The sequence below is a fragment of the Zingiber officinale genome, chromosome 7A (assembly GCF_018446385.1).
Source record: "Zingiber officinale cultivar Zhangliang chromosome 7A, Zo_v1.1, whole genome shotgun sequence".
In the NCBI taxonomy this organism is placed as follows: Eukaryota; Viridiplantae; Streptophyta; class Magnoliopsida; order Zingiberales; family Zingiberaceae; genus Zingiber; species Zingiber officinale.
In genome coordinates this window covers 45054304-45078689 of record NC_055998.1, presented here as the reverse complement: position 1 = coordinate 45078689, position 24386 = coordinate 45054304, and the positions used below count along the sequence as shown (strand labels likewise).

The window sequence follows — 24386 nt, the reverse complement described above, 5'->3', positions numbered from 1 at the left end:
CGCAGTTAGCGAGAAGGACGGAACGTGAGAGAGCCAACGGACTCGGTACGTCCGAGGGATGAGGTGCTGTAGAAGGGTACACGGAGCGGACGAGAAGGAGGCGCGCGACGTTTCCGAGGGACGAAAAGCTGGAGCGGAAGGTTGCTCGAGAAGGCCAGAAGTTGGGTTCGGGTGAGCCCTATTCCGGATGGTCGAGATCACCCAAGCAAGCGGAGCCGGAGCGAAAGACCCGGACCGAGGCGAGCTGAACCGGAACAAAGGGTTCGGACTGAAAAAGTCAATGTTGTTAACTTTCTTGGTCAGGGTGCCCGGAACCCTTCCAAGTGCCCGGACCGAGATTTTATCAAGATCTTGGTCAAACGTGATCTATATAAAAGGGATAAAGTTTTATCCCCTTCCTAGGCACCTAGAACCCTCCAGGTGCCCTAACCAAGGCTATAATACAGCCTTGGTCTAGAAGCTTTTCATTCATTTTTCAAGCAATTAGCAAACCAACACTTGTGCGCTTCCATTTTTAGTTTAGCTTCTATTTTTTGTACATCATTGTTGTAAGAGGCTTCTCCGCTTGAAGGAGATACTAGTGCGGTTCATTCCTTGGATTAACAACCTCCCCGGTTGTAACCAAGTAAAAATTCTTGTGCCTCTACCTTTTTAGTTCTTTCTTTAATTAATGCAAGTGTTCTTTTGAAAGTCCGAGAAGGGTAGTTTTGTTTTAATTTGTGCAGGGCTATTTCCCCCTTTTAGCTGGCCAACGCGTTCTAACACTAGCAACTGGAACCTCTTGACGACTTCAACCTGAAATAGGAAAATAAAGCAACGATGTGAGTTCAACGACTCAGCGAGTATCAAGCTGACATGCATAGTAAAATATAACCAATAGTAATGACCATGCAGTACAGTCTCCTAGACAATAACAGGAAATGCAAAACTGAAAGATAGGAGAATAATTGTACTCACCTGGGCCTCCTATCCTGACATAAAGGTCGTCAGACCAAACCCATCATGTCTCTTGTATGCATGTCAATCATGTGCAACCACAGAAATGCAGCATCTAATATACAGCAATCACAAGTAATAAATGCAACTCATGCATATGATGCAAATGACATGGTCACCCCTGACGCTAGTCAGTCATCTCACACACGATGGTGAGACCGAGTGGGTAGGACTATGACAATTGTGCACTCTGCCATCACTATTCTTGAGTGACCGAGTGGACAGGATGTTGTCGGAGTACACCTATCCTCCTGTCCCAAATCATAAGTGGGAGAGCCCAATACTCTCATCTCCCTGTGTCATAGTCAAGGGGAGGGATCCCTGTCCTGCTACCATGCTGCAATCACACTACCCATGAGCGGACCAGCGGAGCCCTTAACAGAGCAACCTGCTGCAACACACCCTGCCTGATATACCACTAACCCATGAGTAGTTGTGTATATAGATCTATGTAATTGGCGATATGCTCAACAATAATGGAGTCGATAATTGCTCAACATGCAATAGTGCAAGATGGTGTATGTCACTAAGCATATAAATCTTGAACATATCCACCTCCATAAAGTATGTACCAAAAGGTAAATAGGTCAAAACAAATGATCTAGGTACACCTGATAGGTATATCAAATAACTAGTCTTGTATACAATAAGGCATGGTAGATCACTACCTTTATGAACATAAAATACATATGACAATAATCAAGAGGGTATAAGCATGGATGTATAGCAGACAACAAATAAAGCATGCTACAGGTATCAAGTAAAGACTTGACCTACCAATGCAGATATAGACATAACCATTACTACTCATTATAATCTACTACGCATATCAAATGATAATACCAAAAAGATAAGTCAAGGTACCCACCTTAAAAGAAGATCATATCCAGAAATCCTACGTCGAGACGCCCGTCGAGAATAAAAGTCCTGCATCAATATATATATATATATATATATATATATATATATATATATATATATATATATATATATATATATATATATATATATATATATATATATATTTTATTTAGCTAAATTCAAATGAATTAAATAGCTAAATAATATCTCCCAAAATAAGTTAGGGAAAACCCTAATCGATATAATCATATAACCACTCTAATAATCCTCAATCCACATAAACCTTTTCACGCATGAACAACCAATTACAATATCCAACTCAATCCATAATCTATAGCAAAGGTCCAATTCTCTACACCTTGCCTCAATCTCACAGCCACTCTTGTTGATCCACAGCCAGGGATGGTTGCTGTCGGAAGAGTAGCTGCTGGAAAATGTGACTAAAGCTAGATGGATTTGCTAATCACTAAATCAAATACCCAAAATCAGCACTTGCTTGTTGGGATCCAACAGGTTCAAAGTGCTACTGATTAGATCTGTAACCCAATCGTAGATCGAATGAGTACTACAACCAACGGTCAGATAGGAAGGAACAACAAGGATAAAGATACTCACCACATTTTGCTGTGAACAGGGAAGAGACCCCAGTGGTTGCTCGAGATTAAGCCACGAAAAGGAGAACCATTTGTCTAGCAAGCCGATCACCACTAACCCTAGCTGAACAAGGGCTCGAATCCTCCCCCTTAGCCGAAGATCGACTCGTGCAAAGTAGCAACTTAGAGAACTAGGGCACGGATCAGGGGTATGAGGCGAGGAGAAATCGAGAGCATCGGGAGAGGAAGGCTCAGCACTGGACGGTGGTCGACCGAGGAGGTGATGGTGGAGAGATCTCGATCGGTGGTGGCTATTGGCGCGATTGGGATTTCCGCGGCGAGGAGGCAATGGCAGAAGACGCTCGGTGTTTGGGTTCGATGGAGATCGTGAGAGGAGAGGGCTCGGCGTGAGGGAGAGGAAGGGTTTTGTATGCGTCGGGTTGGGGGAAGACGAAGAGCTCGGGGGAAGAGGAAGAGGAGGTCGGCGTCGGTTGGGGAGGAGACGACGTCTGAGAAGCTTAGGGCACGAGTAAGAAATGAAGGAAAAGAAAAGAAAGAAAAAAAAAGAATATTTAAAGAAATTAAACATTTCCTCGTTCAAATAGGGTAGCTTAAATAGGCTTTCCCCTGACACAATAATTTATCCCCTTAACATATGTCATACGAGCTCCGATTAAATTCCAAAAAATTTCTAAAATTTCTGTTAATATTATTCCTCAAATAACCTTATTATTTTATTATTATTTGGGTACCATATTTTTACATGTTAATTTTGAATTTATTATTTTTAAAATTTTTTATTTTAAAAATAAATCTAAATCATCAATCAGATAGCATGTCATGTTTTAAAAAACTTTTAAGGTTCAAATATTTTTTTTTAGAAAATCATCATCAAACAATTTTAGCTTTCTACCTCATTCAAAAAATTTAAATTATAAATTATTCAAACCTATTTTAAAGTGAAAAAAACGACATCACCAATAATATAATTAAAGTAATTAATTTTAAAAAATTCTTAAGTAAAAATGTTACCACATTAGTTTCATTTTTATCAAATTATTTGTTTGTTAAATTTATATATTTTTCATGAATTTTTGATTTTATATTCATTTCATTTATAATTTCTTTAATAGAAATCACTGAATACATCATTTTAATAATCATTAATACAATAATAATGTTGATATAAGGATTTACTAACACTATTAATTGAAGATGATCATTTTTTACTTTATATAATTAAAAAATTAATTTGATATTTAAAAAGACTAGATTTTTATAAGGAGGAAGAAAGACTAAGGAAGGAATATTAATAGTGAGGGAGGAAAAGAATATCATCGATGGTAAGAATACAAGACCACTGTATGAATGAGGAAAAGGGTTAGCACAGATCATCAACAATTATGAGGACGCATGTTTTTTTAGAACTAATATGGAAACGAAGAGTCGATTAAATTTTAAAAAATAAAATATACCATTACAAATCAACAACAAATAAAATTAAAATAAATTAACATTAAAATAAATATTTTTAAAGATAATTTAAAATTAAAAGTGATTTTTTTAAAAAATAATATAGTTAATATTAAAATATCATAAATTAGGGCCAATGGACTATGTCTTACACGGCATTGTTTTATAAACTATTTTAAATCTATTTCTCATGACATAATTTTACAAATCAAACATATAAATCTAAATGAGTCGTCAAATTATTTAATAAATCGTGAAGCTCCACGGTTCCGACGAACCACCCGTTAGGGTTTAATCCACGCAATTCGACAGACTCTTCATTTTTCTGATAATAATTCAACCATCAAGGAGCGATCGCAGAACTGGACTGAGCAAAGCAAGCGAGCAGCGGAAAAGATGAGCGTTATGAAGTTCTGCGGTGAATGGTCAGTACGCTCCCCCGCCCCCCTTAAAATCGTCTTCATCCTCTTACCACTTTCTTGTTTTATTTCTCCAGCAACAATGTGCTGTATCCGAAGGAAAACAGGGAAGAAAGTATCCTCCTTTTCGCCTGCCGCAACTGCAGCTATCAGGTGTGGTTCTGCTCTCCTCTTCTTCGTTACACTGCTTTCTTGGCCAATGTTATTGCAGCGCTCTTTTGTTTCCCTTTAAGCTTCCTGTAATCGGAGAAATACTGAACTGGGTCCAACAAAGATCGAACTTCCCACTTGCTTTTGTGTAAGTAGAGAAGGAGGGAAAGATTGATTCTTAAGAACTCTTCGCCCCGTTGTATGGCATTAACACGTGGAAGAGGGTCTTCTGCTCGTTTTATTCTCCAGTAATGACTTATTAGTTGGTTTTCGTCAAGCAAACGTGTATGCCCTCGTCATTTGATGACTTAAATTGTTTGATCTATTTTCTAGCTGACAGTCTTACAGATAGAACAATGTTATAGACCAATGCTCCTTGGATATGCTTTGGATTTGTAGTAGAGCTCTTGGCAAAGTGGTTTGAGGTATTTCTGGTAGTGGATAATACCTTATACTCGTGAAAGCATGCTTGTTATGCTTTTTCTTTTTGTTGTTGTTGTACAAACTCACAGGCTTTGGTTGTGATCCAGACTTCATGGTATCTAAAACCTTTTTGTTAGACCTGAAGTGATTTTGCAGCAAATATAACTTATGCGAGTTCAAGTTAGGTTGATTTTCTGACATAAGTGCCTTATCCACACAATGTCATGACACAAGGTGAAATTTCATTTATCAGGAGCTACCCCACTTAATGATAGTGTAAATGCTAAATTGTTTGCCTTGATGATCATCTGCCTCATTTATGAGATCGTGCCGTGAGATCAGAAACAAAATATAATAAACAACGTGATATTTAATGCTTAAAGCTTCACTAAATACTCATAAATAATTTTAAATACAAATTACATAAACTTATAAAAATACATATTCATTTCAAGCAAAATTACATCCTCAACATTGAAAGTTTCTTGAGTCTTCCAATGTTGCAGAATTCGAAAGCAAAGCATGCCTCAATTTATAGTGAACTAAGGAAGGTATTATTTTCTTGTTGCTCATTCTAGCATTCTATTCATAAAAGAAGAATAGATTCTAAGTGTAAATTATTATGAAACAAAAGCGTTTTACAGTTTAAAAATGATAAAAACTAAAAACCAACTTCTTAAAAATTCTTCTAAGCCAGTTGCACAAATAATTGGACTATTCCAAGTAGAACTTTGGTTCACCCCTAAAATAGTCAAAATGAGATTCTGATTTGAACCCACATGACCTTAATCGCCATTCCTATACGATGGGTTTCATCCAAATCCAAATCCAAATCCTACCCAACTTCAGTTCGACCCTTAAAACCTAATTTGTTAGTTCGCTTTAAGTTAATTCATCATCTAAGATTCTAAAAAAATTTAAATGTAAAAATTTAAATATCATACAATTCAATATCTAACACAAAGTGAAGAATAATTTCTAATCTAGTTAGCTGCTTTCTTGTCTTCTCCTTTTTGAGTTGAGAAATTCTTGGTTAATTTCCTATATCTACAAAATTTTTTTGTCATCTTGATTAATTCTATTTTTAAAATCTTTGTGCATCTGATTAGATCATCAGAATTATCCAAGTATGGTGATGCAGATCATGTCCTCTTTAGATTCTCAACATACTGTCGAAGCACCCAAACTGGTGGCATTTTCATTAATTTACTATTGTTGGTCATTGAATCATCTCTATGGATGTTGATACACCCTTTCGAGTTGGTTTATCCCTTTGGATAAGAGAATTAAATTCGAACAGCTCTAACTAGTGGGGCAATAATATGGCGATGCAGATCATGTCTCCTTTATATTTTTGACACATCCCTTTGGTTGTTGAAGCACCCTCCAGGTGGTAGATGCACCGTAGATACACCCCTTTCTGTAGCATTATTATCAATTTACTATTGTGACTTAATAATGTTCGTCGGATCATCTCTATGAATGTTAATACACCATTTTAGGTCGAATTAGCCCTTTAAAAAATAAAATTGAGTTTGAGACGAAGATAGGTCTTCTTTCTTGAAGGCAATTTTGTCTCACCTAGGTTCTTATGGTTCATTGGTAATTACCTCCCAAGATACAACAACCTATGACATGAAATAAGAATGCTCTAAATTTTTAGTTCTGGTGAACTTTTGAAGCCTGTGAACCCTTTAGAGAGAGAGAGAGAGAGAGGGGGGGGGGGAGGGAGAGAGAGAGAAGAATATTGGCAATTACCTCCCAAGATACAACGACCTATGACATGAAATAAGAATGTTCTAAATTTTGAATTTTGGTGAACTTTTGAAGCCTGTGAACCATTTAGAGAGAGAGAGAGAGAGGGAGAGAGAAGAAGAACTCACAACTTTGGAATTGAGTTATTTGAGAAGAATGAGAGGTGATTAATTTATAGGGGAGAAAGAATTCTGGGTGAAGAGTCACTTTTGAGAGGTGAAAAGGCACAAGTGTGTCTTTTCTGTAAAGAAAATTATTAACTTAATTAAGTAGATTAATTATTATATTTTCTTTTGCTGCCTCAGAATGCTCATACCTATTCATTTCATTTAATTAATTAATTAATGTTAATAATTAATTGAGAATAAAACTAATTTCAATTTCTAGTCCTTAATAGTCTTGTGAAAATTGACACGCACATTCAAGTTAGTGTTTTTGTATCCACATTCATGAACCTCGCTTGTATTCAAGTAATATCTTTGTCCAATCAAAATGGACCAACCCTTCATATCTCGAATGGTCTCGGACATTAATTCTTCATTCACTCAGTAAATTGGTTTATGATGATATACTCACGAATTGGTTACGAATTTCCAACAATTATAACATCATGTATCGTAGTCATTCTAAATGATCACCTTTGTTTTCTGTCATTTTTTGTCATGCTTCTTGTTTTCTTCACAGGAAGTTGCTGAGGATTCCTGTGTCTACAAAATGGAAATAAATCATTCTGTTGGTGAAAGGTCTCGATTGCTACAAGATGCAGCCTCTGATCCGGCTCTACCTCGTACAAGGAATGTTAGATGCTCCAACTGTAATCACCCAGAGGCTGTCTTCTTCCAGGTGAAATATATTATCTTTCATTGTTTTCTAACTACGAATGATTGGCATCTATCTCATTATTTTAAGTCATTATATGCTTGTTTAGTTAAGATATTATTATTAATGTGTTCATCACTCTGCTACTATTTTTCTTTGCCTGGGACTTCATTGGATTTTTCATGCATGATTTATTTTAGATGATAATTTCTTTGATAGCTTGTTATTTCTGAGACAAACATCTTTAATGCTACAGCTTAGGATGATTGTGTTCTTGATCTAATCTTATTGTGTTTGGGAATGAAAAGCCCACCTTGTAGGACTGTTTTAGTTGAAAGTATGATCAGTTATTTGAGATACTTCTATTTTGTGGTTAGTCAAATGTTAATGATTTGTTTAATTTTCTGCACAAGTTGGTTATTAAGTGAAAATGACTATAAGCTTATTAGAGAGTAATTAGTCAAATTTCTTTGTTTCTTACAAAGAGAGACTATTACTGAAAACTCATGGTATTGGAAAGAGATCATCTTACAAGTAGCAACACCTTTATCTACTACAGTGATAACAAGAACGAAAAACCCAATAAATCTAAAATACACCTCTTGCATTAGAAGTACCCAAAGGATTTTTAGCCAAATCTATAACCATCAATAATAACATGACAAATATCATACCCACTTGTTTGATTGTTGCGTACCTGTTGATGTATCATCTACATCATCTATTAAGTTGGATTCCAACAGTGTAAACCGTCACAAGCACACAACCGTGCTTTAGAAGTTTCCATGACCAACCTTTGTCAGCTACGTGCCATCATCCCAATGCCCTTTGACGAATGTAAAAAGAGGTGAAAAGTTAAAAAAGCTAATATAGTTTTCCTATATAAGTTCTGTACTATTTTATAATCTGACACGTTCTTTAAAGTCTTATTTGTCTAATATGCAACTTGGAGGAAAAACCCTTTGACTTTCTAGCATAACTTGGGAGAGAGTTGTCTGACTTTCCAGACAACTCAGGATAAAAGGTATTTCCACCAACATTAGATTGATGCTGAAAGGAGGGTTTGATTAAGTGTAATGGAAGAAAAAACCACACAAGAGTGGACAACTGCTGTGAAATAATTTAGCTCTTCCAACCTCCCGAACCCACTAAATGCTAGTAATTCTTAGCCAATACCTTGAGTCTTGGAACTAAAGAACCACACAACAAAAGCTCTATAACTTGTGGTCATTGCTAATACACTATTTGAGGTTATGGTCTTGGCCTGCTTATAATAGATTCTCCTCACGGCCAACTTACAACACTAAAGGATGCTACGCAAAATCCCGAATGATAATCTCAGGTGCAGAGCCTCTCCTAACACTTGTTAGTTAAGGGTGTGTTTAGTTGGTGGGGAATCACCTATGGAAGGGCCTGCCCTAGGGAAAAAGTGGGCGGGGTCAACCTCTCCCTCCATTTCCTTAGGCCAAGGAAGGAAACAGCAGGTAAAAAACTAATTCTCCTGCTTTCCACGAATAGCTTCCACCCAAATCTAACAAAAAATTCATAATCTAGCTCAAATGCAGGCTAAAACCTTAAAAGAATGAAATTATTGTTTTTTGTTGATTTGTTGATTTTATATTTTTTGCATTTTTTAAAATGAAGAATTAAATCTCATCTCTCTTTCCTTCTCTTCAAGGGCAAAGAAAGATTTCTCTCCTGGTTTTCTTCTCTTCAAAATATACAAAGGAGAGAGTGATTTTCTTATCCTCCCTCTATCAACATCTTTTCTTATCCATCTCTCTCCTGCACTTTTCTTCCCTAGTAGGAAACATGGTGTAAATGTAGAAAACAATCTCAATAAGGAAAAGAGTCAACTGGACTAATATTATCATAAATTGCAGAATCAAGCTCCACATTCACTTGAAACTACCTCAAGTGATCCAAGGTTAAAGACTAGTTTTCTTGCTATTATACAGGAGTATGTAAATTGTTGAGGTGTTAAATTGAATTGTTGAAGAACGCTAAATCCACTGGGTTGAAGAATTGGAAAACGAAAAATTTCAGGATTTGTATGTCAGACTGTCTTGTCTGGCAGTTATTCTGCCAACTGGTCACCTATTTCTGTCAGTGATTAGGCCTGGTTTTTTTTCTTAAAAAGGATTTTGAGTGAGTCATATTGGCCGTTTGGTTCTTTATTAGATAAATACAGGTACAAAATTATTAGGCTTATAAGAAGAGACAACACATGGCCGTTGATCACTGATGTTGACAAGCAGGAGTTGAGGAGATCTACCAAGTGCCCGACACCAGATTTCTCCTGACTCCTGAGTTATAGAATCTATCACCAATTTTGGGCACCAGATTTCTCAAGCAAAGAAGGTAGGTAGCTCATTTTGAAGATGGAATCTGATGACTACTGAGTGTTGGTGCAGCGGGACCGGCAAGAGGGGGGTGAATTGTCTGCAAAATAAAAGTATACCCTCCTCAGGGCTTTTCAACTCAAAATAGATAGCAATAATTATAAAATAATAAAACAAAAGAATTATAGAAAACCATAAGTTGACTTGGTTACAACCAAGATGGTTGTTAATCCAAGGCGGTGAAAATCGTACTAACGATCTCCTTCTCTGAAGGCGGAGAAGCCTTTTACACATTTAGAAGCTCAGAACTATTGCTAGGAATGATTACAGAGTTGATTGCTTGAATGACTACTATTCCCTAGCTCCAAGGGCCATTTTATAGCTCCTGGAAATCTCATCTCGAAGGTCCAAGGCGCCTCCAACAGAGGTCCAAGGCGCCTCCAACGAGTGGATGGATAAAACTTTATCCATTGCGCAAACAGTCATCTTTTGACCTGTCTGAGGCGTCTCAAACAAGCATGAAGGCGCCTCCAAGTTTGAGGCGCCTCCAATCTTACTTGAGGCGCCTTCAAGGTTGAGGCGCCTCAAGCAGGATTGGAGACGCCTCAAAGCTGGCAGGTATATAAGTGTTTCAAGCTTCTTTTTTACTTCTTTGGCTTCCGATTCTCCGTTTGTTTGGGTGATTCCGGCCAACCGGAATAGGACTCACCCAAACCTAATTCCCGGACTTTTCCTCGAGCAGTCCTCCGTCCCGGCTTTACGTCCCTCGAACGTCGTGCATGTTCTTCTCGCCCACCGGTGTACTCTTCCGCAGCTCTCTCGTCCGTCGGACGCACCGAGCCCGTCGGCTTCCTTCCCGTATCGTCCTTCTCGCTAGCTGCGTTTTCCGCTCGACTTCCTGCTCTCCTAAGCTCCTGCACACTTAGACACAGGGATCAAAAACACACAGGACCTAACTAACTTTGGTTGATCACATCAAAACAACCACGGGCTCCAACAATCTTCCCCTTTTTGATGTACATCAACCCAAGTTCAAGTTAAGGTAAAAACAACCAAATAGTAACTAACATTTTAAGTGCAAAAATTGTAATAATAGAATTTGCAACACAAGTTAGAAAGAAAAATTATAATTTTCCTAACTCCCCCTAAACTTAAACTTGTACTTAACTATCTCCCCCTTTGATCACAGCAAAAAGAGTGGGGAACAAAGTATATAAAAAAATTTCTAAGTTAAAAATTTTCTAAGTAAGAGAAAAATTCAAGTTTTCTAAGTACAAGATCAGACTAAAATATTTTAAGTACCAAAAAAATTTTTTAAAACATTTGCCAAGTAATAACAAATCTTTTTCAGAAAAATTTAGTTAAGATAATTTCAGAAAAAAATTCTTATTGAGAATTTTTCTAAGAAACATTTTTCTAGAAAAAATTGTTTTTGAAGAATTTCCAAAAAAATATTTAAAAACTTTTTATCTATTTTAATACTTTTATCAGAGAGTTAATTAAACATTGTATTTTCAATATTTTGGCTTCCAGGTCGTGGCGAGGCACTAGACCTTCTTGGTTATTGGAGCAACAACCACTTCCTTAGACAAAGCCTCATAAAGAAATTTTAATGTTTAATTTTCTTCTGAAAGCCTTAATCTTAAAGAGATTTTAATCCAGTAAAGATTTTGGAACCTGGTATAGATTCCTTGCTACAGGGTTAGTTAAAAACTTAGGGGGTATATAGCTTTTAGGTATTCTTCTAAGTTGATCCTGATGCTTTCTTATATACCAATTTAATTTTCCATAAACCTTAATTTTTGATTTTTGAAAAACATTAGTATTTGAACATGCATCATATTTTAACTTTCCAATTTAGAGTTTCAATTTATCATTTTCAGATTTCAAATTATCTAATATTTTATTTAAGTTAGCAATTTCTTTTTCTGATTCAGCTAAGTCTTTAGAAAGAGCTTTAATAAATTGAAACGACTGTTTAGGGTTTAGAGCACGTACCTTACTTACCTTACTTTGTGGTGCTCCCCCTTCATCATAGCTTTCCTCTTCTGATATTCTTCCCCCTTCATTTATGCTCATTTCTGAGCTTGATTCTTCTTCTGGCAGATGGTTGGCTATCAGTGCTAGTCCCGAGAAGGCTTCGTCTTCATATTTCGAGGATGATGATTCATCCCATGTAGCCTTCAGATTCTTGCGCTTTGAGGACGTCGGTCTTCGAGACTTTTCATTGTCCTTTTTCTTTAATTTAGTGTAGTCATCCTTGATGTGCCCTTCCTCGTTGCAATTATGGCATCGGACTATCCTTTTGTTGCACTGATGCTTCCTTGACTACGATTTAAATTTATTAGTTTTAAGAAATTTATTGAAACGTCTTACCAGTAGCGCCGCTTCGGTTTCGTTGATCGACGCTTCGGAGTCGGGATCGTCCTTTTCGGCTTGTAGGGCAATGTTGAGGTTCGACTTTTCTACTTGTTTAGGCTTTGCAAGTCGAGACTCGTGAAGTTCGAAGGTAGAAAATAAACTTTCTAGACTACTTACCTCAAAGTCCTTAGAGATGTAGTAAGGACGTCCACTCTGGAGTCCTTGGGAAAGCGTTTAGTGTATACCGGATGGAATCTCAGTTTGTTACCGTTTCGTCGAGATTTGTCAGTTGCGTTATCAGCTCCTTGATCCTCGCTTGGAGTTGCGCAACCTTTTCGCCGTTGTTCATCCGAAGATTTGTTAGTTGTGTCCGGAGGACGTCGCGCCTTGCTAGCTTCGCTTCTGAGGTGCCCTCGTGGAGCTCCAGGAATTTATCCCAGAGGTCTTTGGCGGAGTCGTAGCTTCCGATCCGACTTACCTCCTGGGCGGCAGAACACTGAGCAGGTGAAATTCTGCCTTTCCGTTGGCTACGCAATCGGCCTGCTCCTTCGTCCAGTTGCATTCTTCTTTGTCCTTTGGCGCTGTATATCCATATTTCATTATTAAAAGAATATCGAATTCGGTCTTAAAAAATACCTCCATTTTGCGTTTCCACGTAGCGAAGTCTTCGTCGAACTTCGGGGGATGAATGTTCGCTCCGGCCATCGTCCTGATCTTTGTGCTTCAGTTGGCGGTTAGTCCTTCTGAGGCGGTCGGGCTTTGATACCACTTGTTGGTGCAGCGAGGCTGGCAAGAGGGGGGTGAATTGCCTGCAAAATAAAAGTATACCCTCCTCAGGGCTTTTCAACTCAAAATAGATAGCAATAATTATAAAATAATAAAACAAAAGAATTATAGAAAACCAGAAGTTGACTTGGTTACAACCAAGATGGTTGTTAATCCAAGGCGGTGAAAATTGTACTAACGATCTCCTTCTCTGAAGGCGGAGAAGCCTTTTACACATTTATGTAGTCGATGAAGGAAATCCACCTCACCCTTGATGGCTTGTTTTGAACAGTTTTATTGAAAATTTAATAATTGCATGACAGTCTGTTCTGAGTGTAATTTCCTCTTTGTCAAGATAATGAATCTTTAAAGCAGATAAAGATTCCATACACGCATGAATTTCTGCATCAATGACAGACTTAACTGTAGGAAATTTTCCACTGGCATATGCACAAATACGTTCTGAGTTCTTTGCATCATATTTTCCTGTCTTCCATTTAGAAATACCTCCCCATCCTTCCATACACCCGTCTGTTTCAATGATTATGTATGCATTATTGGGGGGTAATTCTAAATCTGGAAGTTCCTGGATAACTTGTCGAATTTTTTTAACAATTTCCCAATCCGAATTTTTGAATTTTCTATCTCCTGTTGGGGCTGTCTTTGAGTATAGAGGACCAAGTAATGTACTCAAATTTTTAATATATGGTCTTGCATAATTAATAATGCCAAGCCAAGACCTAAGCCCTTTAAGTGTCTGTAATTTTTGCTCATCAAAGTCAAGAATTTTTTTAATAATATGCTGCTGTAATTTTATCTTCCTATTGCCAACTGTAGCCCCTAAAAATTCTATCTCAGGTTGGGCAATCTTCATTTTTGAGGGAGATAAAACTAAGCCTTCTTTTTCACAGATTTCAAGCATTCTTGTAAGATGTAATACATGATCTTTTTCTGAATCTGAGAATACCAATATATCATCAATATAAATAGCTAGAAATTCTTCACAGTTTCGAAAACAGTTGTCCATTTTCCTTTGAAAAATGGCAGGTGCATTCTTGAGCCCAAAAGGCATCACAAGTCATTCATAAAGGCCCTGAGGTACCAGAAATGCAGTCCATGAAATAGATTCCGGATCCATCATTACTTGATGGAATCCTGACTTCAGATCAAATTTAGAAAAGATTCTGCTATTTCCGATTTTCTTCAATATTAGATTAATTCCTGGCAAAGAGTATTGGTCCTTATAAGTGTTGTCATTCAAAGTTTTATAGTTGAAGACCAATCTTTCCTTTCCTTCCTTTTCTTTTCCTGCCCCGTTATTGGATCTATAGTTGTACCAGATTGAACAACAAAGGCCATAGTTCGATGTCTAGAAGTACTGGGCCTAATAACCTTTAAAGCCAGAACAGAGTCTATATGGACTTTAAAAGTTGCTTCCATTGCTGGTGTTATATGTTTCAGGGGTTTATCCTGTATAGTTAAATCAGGATTTATGATGTCCAATTTACAGACTATTCTATTTTTTGACCAAAACAAAGTTGGATTTTCACCAATATAACCCATAGATTTTAGCTGTTGAATAATTGGTGCAAATTGTAAATGAAAATTGGTCACTGTCCCCAAAAATTCCTTTCTTCCAACTTCAAGTTCATTATGCAAAGTAATAAACTCTTCTGCTTCCATTTCTAATTCAGGAATTGCATAAGCTGAAGTATTTACCTCTGGTGTTGTGTTGATAGTAGTAATACTTCTATAGAAAGTAATTTCTGAGCCTTCTATACGCAATCCTCCAGCAACGGTTCTGATAAAATTACATCCCAGCAACATTTGTATTCCATCTTTGAGGTTCATCTGTAACTGATAGGTAAATGGAATTCTGAATTTATGATTTGAAATTGTCATCATACCTTCCTTTACCTTCTTCTTTGTTTCCTGTTGAGAATTTATTCCAGAAAATACCACCTTATAATTTATCTCTTCAAAAGCTTCTCTTGGTAATGCATCCTGACAGATACAACATTTAGTAGCACCAGTATCAAGTATAGCTTGTACCTTAGCATCAGGAATTCCTGGAATATGAAAAGTAATTTCCATGTTGTATGATCTGTTTAGAAGAGATTTTGTTGGCGCCGAGAATGCTAATTCTTTTTTTGTAGAACCAAAGGCTCCTTCTCCTCTTTCAGTGTGGGTTAATGATTCCACTGCTTCTATTAGAGGGGTAATACTAATATGAGATTGGTATGATCTCAACTCGAAGTGAGATTAATTCATTAGAATTGTTAAGAACCAATAATTTAATCTCGCCTCTGTAATCAGCATCAATGACCCCAGCTCCAATATCAATTCTTCGTTTTGCCGCTGCTCCAGATCTAGATGTTATTCTTGCATAACAATTATCAGGAAATTCCATACTTATGCCAGTTGAGACAATCATCCTGTCATGCGCAGGTATTGTAATATTTTGATCAAGAAATAGATCATATCCCGCTGCTCCCGCTGATCGCCTTTCAGGGATTCTTGCTGTTGGAGTTAGCCGCTTAATTTTTAAGAATTCAAAAGTAACGGTATTACTCTGCCTTTCACCCTTAGAAAAAGGTAAAATATCATTCTCAGAATCATCTGTATCTTCCAGTAAGATTGACTTACCCTTTTGTTTGTCAAGAATAGCTTGTAAGTGCTACGTATAGTCTAGTAACTCTTGAATTATTTCATCCTGTTTCTGATATGGAGTTATGAATGATTTTTCCTTCATGTAAATTGTTTTGTGCAGATAATACTTGGAACATGATGGGCAAGTTGTCATTTTACAAATTAAGCAGTGTAACCTCATAGAATCTGTTGTAATCATTTTGCAAAATGTACAGTAAAGATACTTAGCTTCTGGTATAATGGAATTTTCCTCCCAATTGTGTGGACAGTTCTTCATAGTGTCGCCTACGAATACTTGTGATCGCCATCCACATTGCTCATCTCCCATCATAAATGCTGTCTCCCATTGTAAGTCTTCCAAGGCATATTTTGCATAATTTATTGGTCCTACTTCTCCCTCAGATAAACTGCAAATTGCATCAGAGTCTGGTTCATTTAAATCGACTGAAAGAATATCATAATCAGATGGTAAATCTAATTGATCCATGACTGCGGCTCTTGCAATATTGCCAGTCTTTCTTTTACAATCTCGAGCAAAGTGACCAGGTTCTCCACAAATGAAACATTTGCACTTATGCTGTTGCTCAGCCTTTTTCTTCTTAAAAACCCGAACATGTGTGTCATGGGGTTTTCCTTTATAGGTTTTTGATTTTCTAAGACCAAACTTCTTTTGCTTGCCTTCATAATACCCTGGAATTGGTATTTTGTTGCATAATGCCAAATCCTTGACACTACGTTGTATTGCTGCCTTTTTGCATAATTCAGCCAGATATTGATAAATAAAATGAATACGTGGCATAACACCAATTTGATTTCCTACATGTCTTAATTTATAGGCTGCTTCAATATCATTAGAAATCAATGGTGGTAATTTTCTGAATAACTTATCTGATAATTCTGAATTGATAAACATTCTACCAGATTTAGCAGCTAATACTTTGTAATCATTTAAAAAGCTTAAGACATCTTTCATACTAGAGCATGTTAATCGCTCTAGATCTATGTATGCTTGATCTTGTTCTACAGTCGTACCTTGGTATGGATCTTCCAGTAAAATAAATCGTCTGATGGCTGATAACACATTCTGGGTTTCTCCTGCCATCTGAATGAGTTCCTCATATTCCTGTGCATACATCATACGCCATTGTATCCACATTTTTTTTTTTCATTTTCTCCCAACAGATTTTCAATAAATTGCACTTTTTGTTTATTGTCTAACCATGTTCGGTCATTTACTAAGTTATTAGTAATAGACTCCCAACGTGAAATAACATCATGGTACTGACCTATATCCTCTGGCAATACTAGCATAGCACCAGTATTTTGTTGAGCAGATGGTAATACCCAAGTATTATGTTCCAATGCTTTGCCTTTAAATCTTCCTCTGAATTGCCCATTATCATTAAACTGAGGAGTCGTTCCTTGTGCTGGTGGATAATTGATTTGTCCCATAAGAGGCTCATTAGGTTGTTTGTAATTGGAAATTGCAGATTCGGAGGTTGAAGCCAGAGCTTTTTCCAATTGTCTGAACATTGGATATTCCAAATGTTCCGTGTTGACATGTGCCACTTCATGCTCCTGATGCAAATTAATAGTTGAGACATTATTAGTTAATTGATCCACACTTATTACCTCATTATGAATTTCTTCAGGCACATTGTAAATTTCATATTCCGCTTGTTCTGGATTTTCATATATTTCATACCAAACTCCTGGAGGTATTCCTTCAGGAATTCGATCAATAAAGTCTTCAAAAGAATAATCCAGTGGTATTGGGTTATGCCATCCGTTTTACATAGGTAGTTGATCTTCAATTTGTTCCATATGTTGGACTACTTGCTGCCAATATTGCTCTGATTCTTCTCCTTGTGATACTTGGTCTTGTGAAAATATTGTTCTCTTCTTGAATAGGTGATAATACTGGATAGTCCAACTCCTGATTTTGGAGTCCTAAATAATAAGATTCTGGATCTTCTTCTTCTTGAGTTACTGCTAACTCATTTGGATCAAATTCTGGATCATCTTCCCAGGGAGTATCTTCCCAAATGCTTGGACAGACTACTTCTTCTTTTGTTTTATCCTCATCATCATCACCATAATCATCATCATCATCATCATCCCAACAAGGTTTAGTAGGAGGAACAAAAGGAACAGGAGGAGGTGCAGCATAGTTTACATAGAAATTATACCTTCCTGTAGGTTCCCCCAGAGTATCCCATCGGTCATTTGTATCAGGCATATCAAATTCTTGAAGAAATACTCCAGCAAATTCTTCTTCATGTATATCTTCCGTATCCCTTTCATTATAGTTACTAGGCCTTGGATTTCCTGTTGATCGATATCCAGAGAAGGCCAATGAAATTGATCTATCCAGTAATGTTGCTGTTCTCACCGCTTGCGGGTTTCGTTTTTGGGGTGTATTTGGTGGTTGTAGTATCCATCGCATTCCTTGAAGTTCCGCAGTTGTTCTTGGTGTTGCTGGTACTGCATTAATACCTGTACTTGTCAAATAATCTGCAACATTTTGTATATTATATCTGAATCCTGCATGACTGGTGTTTGTTAATCTACCAATCAGTCCCCTGGTAATTAAAAGATTACTTTCTACAGAATTCCATTGCTCGTACCCATGTGTTTGTATAGCAATTTCAATATGATGATAAAAATCTTCTACACTGATTAAAAGATTTGGTGCTATGTAAACAAGTTGGGTACCTTCAGATAAGTCAACTTCCATGGTTCCGATTATGGATCTATCATCATTCCATCTGGTATCCCTTAAGACTATTAGCGCATTTGTTCCTGCATTTCTTCTATGGAGGGCATGTATGCGTATCATAACTAATCCCAAATGTATTAATTGCATACCTTCTCTTCCGAGAATACCATAGCTTTCTGTATTTATAAGGGATAAATTCTGCTGTCCTTCAGTTACCAAAACTCTTGTTTCTGAGTAATGTTGATATACTCGATGTCTGGGTTCAGACCAATGTGTTGTGTAAAGTGTTTCTGCTGGTACTAAAGATGCTCTTCGTTGTTGAGACAATTCTAGTTCTGCTTCTGGATTAAGCTGGCTTTCTAATGTTCTGCTACTTCCTTGTCTTCGAGATAATCTTCTTTGTGCTTCATACCTCAGCCTAGCCATCCTTCTATAACTTCGGATTTGATCTTCTTGCGTTGATACAGCAGGTTGCGAAGTTTCTGTTGTTGTAATTGCTTCAGTAATATTAGGCCTGGTTCTGCTCGTCATGGCTTTTTGCTTTTTCCCTTTCTTCCTTTAGGATTTTCAATGGATCTTTGTACACAAAGAAAGGTTCCTCCTTTGATTTTGTTTTTCCCAGGCTTAGTCCTTCTAACTGCTTTGCTATATCAGCAACTTGATTAGAGGTATCAACAGGCTTTATCAATAATTGATCAAGCTTTGTATTAATAGACAATAACAGTTCAATAATTGTATTATTTTGTCTATTAATATCTTTTACTGAGGCTTCTTTAGCAAATATAAATCCAATAGCCGGATTACTAACTGTTTCTGTATTTTCTAAAGCTTCTAAATGTCTTTGCAGAAGCTGATTGAGGTAGATTCATGCAAACTGTTTTTTAATTTCCTTTACTACCTCCTGTAGTTGTCTAACTTGAGTTTGCAGATTTTGCAACACAATCACCGTCTGTTCTTCAATTAATTTCGGTTGCTTTTCTAAAATTAATTCTCTAACATCTTTGACTGTCAACGGCTTATAGAATAGGATTTCTTTTTGAAGTTCAAATACCGCCTTTTGCAACTTTTGCTGTACCTTAGATGTTGTTTCCAGAGAATTTAGTAACTCAACTTGGTTTTCATTGATGACCTTAAGTAAGGTTCTATATTCACTTCGAGAAATTCTGGAGTGTAATATCAAACGGTCATAGACTACGTCTATATTATGAGAGATGTCCCTAAGTCTTACTTCTGTTGCTAAGTCCAGGTATTCTAAATCCGCTACTCTTGAATTTTGATACCAATCCTTTATAGCTTTTTCTAGTCTTTCAACCATAATTAATATAAGATTTTAAACTATAAATGTTACTGATGATACCTTGTTCCAGGTGTTTTCCTGCCATCTGTTCTGGCCTAATTTCACCTTACTAAAGCATATCACAATAACATTTAATAATCAAAAATCAAATATAACTATGGACGGAAATCCTTCTATAAAGAAATAGATCATTATTCATGATGCTTCACTAGAATACCTGTATAAGAAAATTAGCCGGACATCGCTCTGATACCAATATAATTAGTCTCACAACTCCATTACTCAATATAATTAGTCTCACAACTCCATTAGAGCAGAGAGCCAAAGTTCTAAAGTTTAAGAATTCCATCATTTTCTTGGTTCAACATAGTTAGTCATGTAGGTCTTTAAAAGCTTGGAGCCAAAGCTCTATGGTATAAGTAATGCATTCATAGTTTTGTTAATTTACATAATGTAATCATGTAGCCCTTTTAAAGTGCAAAGGCAAAGCTCTATATCACAAGTAATTTAGTCACACAACCCTTTTTAGAGTACGGAGCTGAGGCTTTATAGTACAGGTGATTTATTTTTGAATTTATTGATTCAGTATAAATAGTCATTTACCTCGTTTCAAAGCGTGGAGTTAAAGCTCTAAGATATAAGTAATTTATCTTGATTCAGTAATATAGTTACAAATTTAGTTTCTTGTAGATTCTTGAGGGAGTCCATTCACTTTTAAGGGATTACCATTTGTTTCCATCATTTTCATAACAAGTATCTAGGAAGGAAAAGGAGAGAAATAACACCAAGATCAACTAAAAGTCAAATAACCTGAAAGCATATGTTAAGCAACAAGGGTAAAGCAAATACGGAAATAATTCTATTTTTCAAACCACTGCATAATTATATCTACTTCCCCACATTTAATAGTATAATGAAACAAGTAAAAAAGCCATCTTGAAAAAGAAAATCCGCACTTCTATTAACTCTAACCACCTCGAGGTTCTGCTAGCAACTAGATATGCAAGATGTGAATGAGAACAATTATCGATTATGACTCAACGCTATGAATATATTTTTGCTTCAAGAAAGGTTATTTTGGCCCCAACCAATCATTGAAAAGGAGAAGGATCCACATTCAATCACATTTCATCCAATGCTATTCATGAATGATGAGATCCAATTCTGATAACAGAAATCCAATTAAATTCACTAGATGAACGCCTATACTTCCAAAATTCTCAATTTGTGTTTAAATTATAGCACTGGAAAGAAGGGAAGAAATCAAAGATATACAAGGCCCCAATCTTAAACTAACAACTCTGCAGTGGCAAGGAATTGAATCAAGAGCAGAGTACTTACTGAAGATGGTCCCCTATCAGAAGCATTGCTGAAAACTAAAGCGCAACAATGGAAGGGCCCAAAATAGTTGCAGCTAAGGGCATATCACTTGGGAGAAACAAGGCTCAAATTAAAGGTGAATTGCTTGATGGTTTTTCCCATTGATTAATTTGTTCTTGAAGCGGAATCCAGCCATTCAGGGATTTTAACGTGTCTTGGTGCCCTAAGAAGGAGATCATTGTTGCCTAGAGATAAATCAACTACATCACTGTTGTTTCCCAATCAGGATGGAGGCGGTTGCTGATGCCGACAAATGACGATTAGTTTTGGTCAGCGAGGCAGCATGGTTGCTGCTTGAGGTAGAGATGAAAACAGGACAGCTTAGGGCAGCAGTGAGAAGGGGTTGATGTAGGTGGCAATGACAGTGACAACAGCAACGAGTGTTGTTTAGGTAGAGACGGTGATGGTCTAGTGCAGCAACAAGAAGGGGTCAATGTAGGTGACAGTGGCAGCAGTGATGGGGGTCGAAGTCTCAGGAGAGGGAGGGAGAATTTTCGGAAGAAAAAAATAGATATGAAGCCGAGGAGTGGGACTGGAGTTGTACTGGAAAAATAATTAGGGAAATCAAACAACCCCTCAAATGCATAAACACCTCAAAACTCCAGACCAAGTGAACAGAAAAAAAATGCAACTGAATTGGATCCAAATCATCTAATTTGGTTCAACCATAATTTATACAATTTAACTATAATTCAAGCTCAGTTCAAGCCCAAACAAGGTTTAGTCACACCCCAATGTTTGATCATTTTTTTTAATATAAGACTCTTGGTATCAAGAATTTAGCATAAAGTATCTAACTTAGAGATTGGACGCATACTGTCTTCATTAAATTGTTTGGATGGTCACTCGTTGAATTGATGCTTGTGCATAACTAGTGATGCAATCCAAGCTAACTTAGTTCATAACTTTAAAACTTTGAGCTAAACAATTCTCTGGTTATTATTTTTGTATCAGACTCGTGTATAATGTGTTTTGAGTTTGTTATGTTTTTGTTTTGATGTCTCAGTATTTTTTTTCCCTAGCTTCCTCCTTTTCACTGCATCCCAAAATTATGCATTTTCATGGCCTTGAAGGAATCTGATTGCAACCAACTATCATGGTCTTCATTGTACCATTTAGGCCTTTATGTAGCATTTAGTTTGGTTGTTACCATAAGTTGTAATTCGATCCTGAATTAGATCAAAATAATTTGCTGTCTTGCAAGTTACTCAGAATTCCAAAGCCATTTTGTAAGTGCTGGCTGAACAAAATACTCAACTCACATAGCTGATTTTTTTTTTCAACCCAAAAACTTTCTGAAAGCTCTGTGATCGATTTGATTGATTTACAGGCACCTTCGAAGGGAGAGGAGGGCTTGACTCTGTTCTTCATCTGCTGCAATCCAAGTTGTGGGCATAGATGGAGAGACTGATGGGGCAAACCTTCTACTGAAACCTGGAGCTGAATTGACGCCTATTTTTTTTTTTTTTTTTTTTAAAGCAATTCTGTGTCGAAAAGCTATGCACCTCCTGGATTTCCATCTGAACATATATTTACTTCAATGGAGTCTCTCCGTATCCTGAGTTTAGCGAACAAACTATCTTTGTATCTGTAAATCAAAAGTGCGTTTACGCATCCAGTTTCATCGGTGAAGTAGAATATTCAAATAAAAAAGGGGAAATAAAGTCTAAGCCAAAAAAATCATTCCATACGCATCCAATGATATGCATCGTTCAAGAACTCAGGATTTAGTATATCTCAATATCTTCTAATTAAAAAAACAAGTATAGGGATCTAATCAATGCCTCGCAATCAAATTAGTCTTGGATTGAATCTTTGTACTTTTGTGGGATTTCTCAGGCGACACGCCACATCTGCATCTCTTCTTCAATTGGAGAGGCAAAGCTAACCGCCTGAAGTATGGCATGCTTGGCTGAACAAACAGTTTAAACATGGTTGGTCCTCGCCTTTAGGAGCTTCACCATGCCTTTGGTGGTGGCAAGGTGACTATGCCCTGGTCTTAGCACACACTGTATTGTTATTTTGTTGATACCCTATGTTTACTTGGAGGTGATTTCTATTGGTGTAATCAATCTCTTTACTTGGAGATGATTTTTATTGGTGTAATTGACCTTTAGTTAAGGTTGACTAAGCTCAAGTTAGGGTTCAATATTTGATCAAATATGTTTGATGGTTGAGCAAGATGTCAAGTAGGTTAAGGTTGATCGGATACTTATAATGGAAAAGTCTAAGTAGATCATGATTGATCGAATACTTGGCAATTGAAAGTCCAATAAGGAATTGATAAGAGTAAAATTGAATTGGGTTATGGTTGATTGAATACTCGATAATGATGAAAATTCTAATAGGTCATGGAGCATTAGATATTAGGCATGTAAGTGAAATTTATAATAGATCATGAAGGACCAGATGTTAGGAGTGTGGATGAAATCTTAGCGGATCATAGTGGATTGAATTTAGGCATGAGATGGGAACTCTAAATTGGTCAAGGAGAATCAGAGGTCTGACAATGAAGATGTCTCGATAGGTCAATGTTGATCAGATGCTACGCAAAGGAAGTATTGTTAATTTGGAGTCAACTGTACACTAGGCAAGGATAGAGTTCAACTTGGGTATAACTAAAAATAAGATATTAATCAATTGATGTGGAAGTAACAGTTGATTGATGAACTCGAAATCACGAATTCAAAATTTGTTGGAGTTTTCTAGTATGAAAAATCGATTGTTAGTGATTATCAATTAGATGTCTCGATAGGTCAATGTTGATCAGATGCTACGCAAAGGAAGTATTGTTAATTTGGAGTCAACTGTACACTAGGCAAGGATAGAGTTCAACTTGGGTATAACTAAAAATAAGATATTAATCAATTGATGTGGAAGTAACAGTTGATTGATGAACTCGAAATCATGAATTCAGAATTTGTTGGAGTTTTCTAGTATGAAAAATCGATTGTTAGTGATTATCAATTGATTGGTGGTATAGTCAACTAATGAACTCAATTGATTAACTATAAAATAGCACAAAAATTTTATAGTTGGTTGATGAGTAACAGTCAATTGCTATGGTGACTACTTACTTGGATTCTGAGTTGGATAGAACCGTTGAGTAGACAGAGTAGAACAACATTCGAATTGCAGTATTATAGTCAGCTGTAAAGGAGCAATTAGTCAACTGTTAGTTGGATTTCAGTCATGAACAACAATTATATAAGAGAAGGTTTTGTGAAATTTTTGAGATGCAATTCTCGGAAGATTTGTGGGTGAAGTATTATTGCATTCCAGACATTCAAGGAGCAATTTAAAGCAATCATAACGCGAGTCAAGCATAGATTTCTTGTGTGAATAGTTTATTTACATTGCATTTATTTTTATTTTTATCTTTGT

At 36.6% G+C, this 24386-nt stretch overlaps 1 protein-coding gene across 1 annotated transcript; it reads left to right on the top strand.

Annotated features, from left to right (window-relative positions):
* Nucleotides 1-4166: 4166 nt before the first annotated feature.
* LOC122001371 (DNA-directed RNA polymerases II, IV and V subunit 9A-like) lies at nt 4167-22578 on the top strand. The gene is made up of 4 exons (XM_042556087.1): nt 4167-4348; nt 4420-4495; nt 7355-7513; nt 22333-22578. Exons 1-4 carry the CDS (start codon nt 4320-4322, stop codon nt 22411-22413), a joined length of 345 nt encoding a protein of 114 aa, XP_042412021.1. The 5' UTR covers nt 4167-4319; the 3' UTR covers nt 22414-22578.
* Nucleotides 22579-24386: the final 1808 nt, after the last annotated feature.

What these genes read in the sequence shown, in the direction of transcription:
- LOC122001371 (XM_042556087.1), top strand. Translation starts at nt 4,320, where the DNA reads ATGAGCGTTATGAAGTTCTGCGGTGAATG. An exon ending in GCCGCAACTGCAGCTATCAG is followed by an intron (nt 4,496 to 7,354) that starts GTGTGGTTCTGC and finishes TTTTCTTCACAG; the next exon opens with GAAGTTGCTGAGGATTCCTG. An exon ending in CAGAGGCTGTCTTCTTCCAG is followed by an intron (nt 7,514 to 22,332) that starts GTGAAATATATT and finishes ATTGATTTACAG; the next exon opens with GCACCTTCGAAGGGAGAGGA.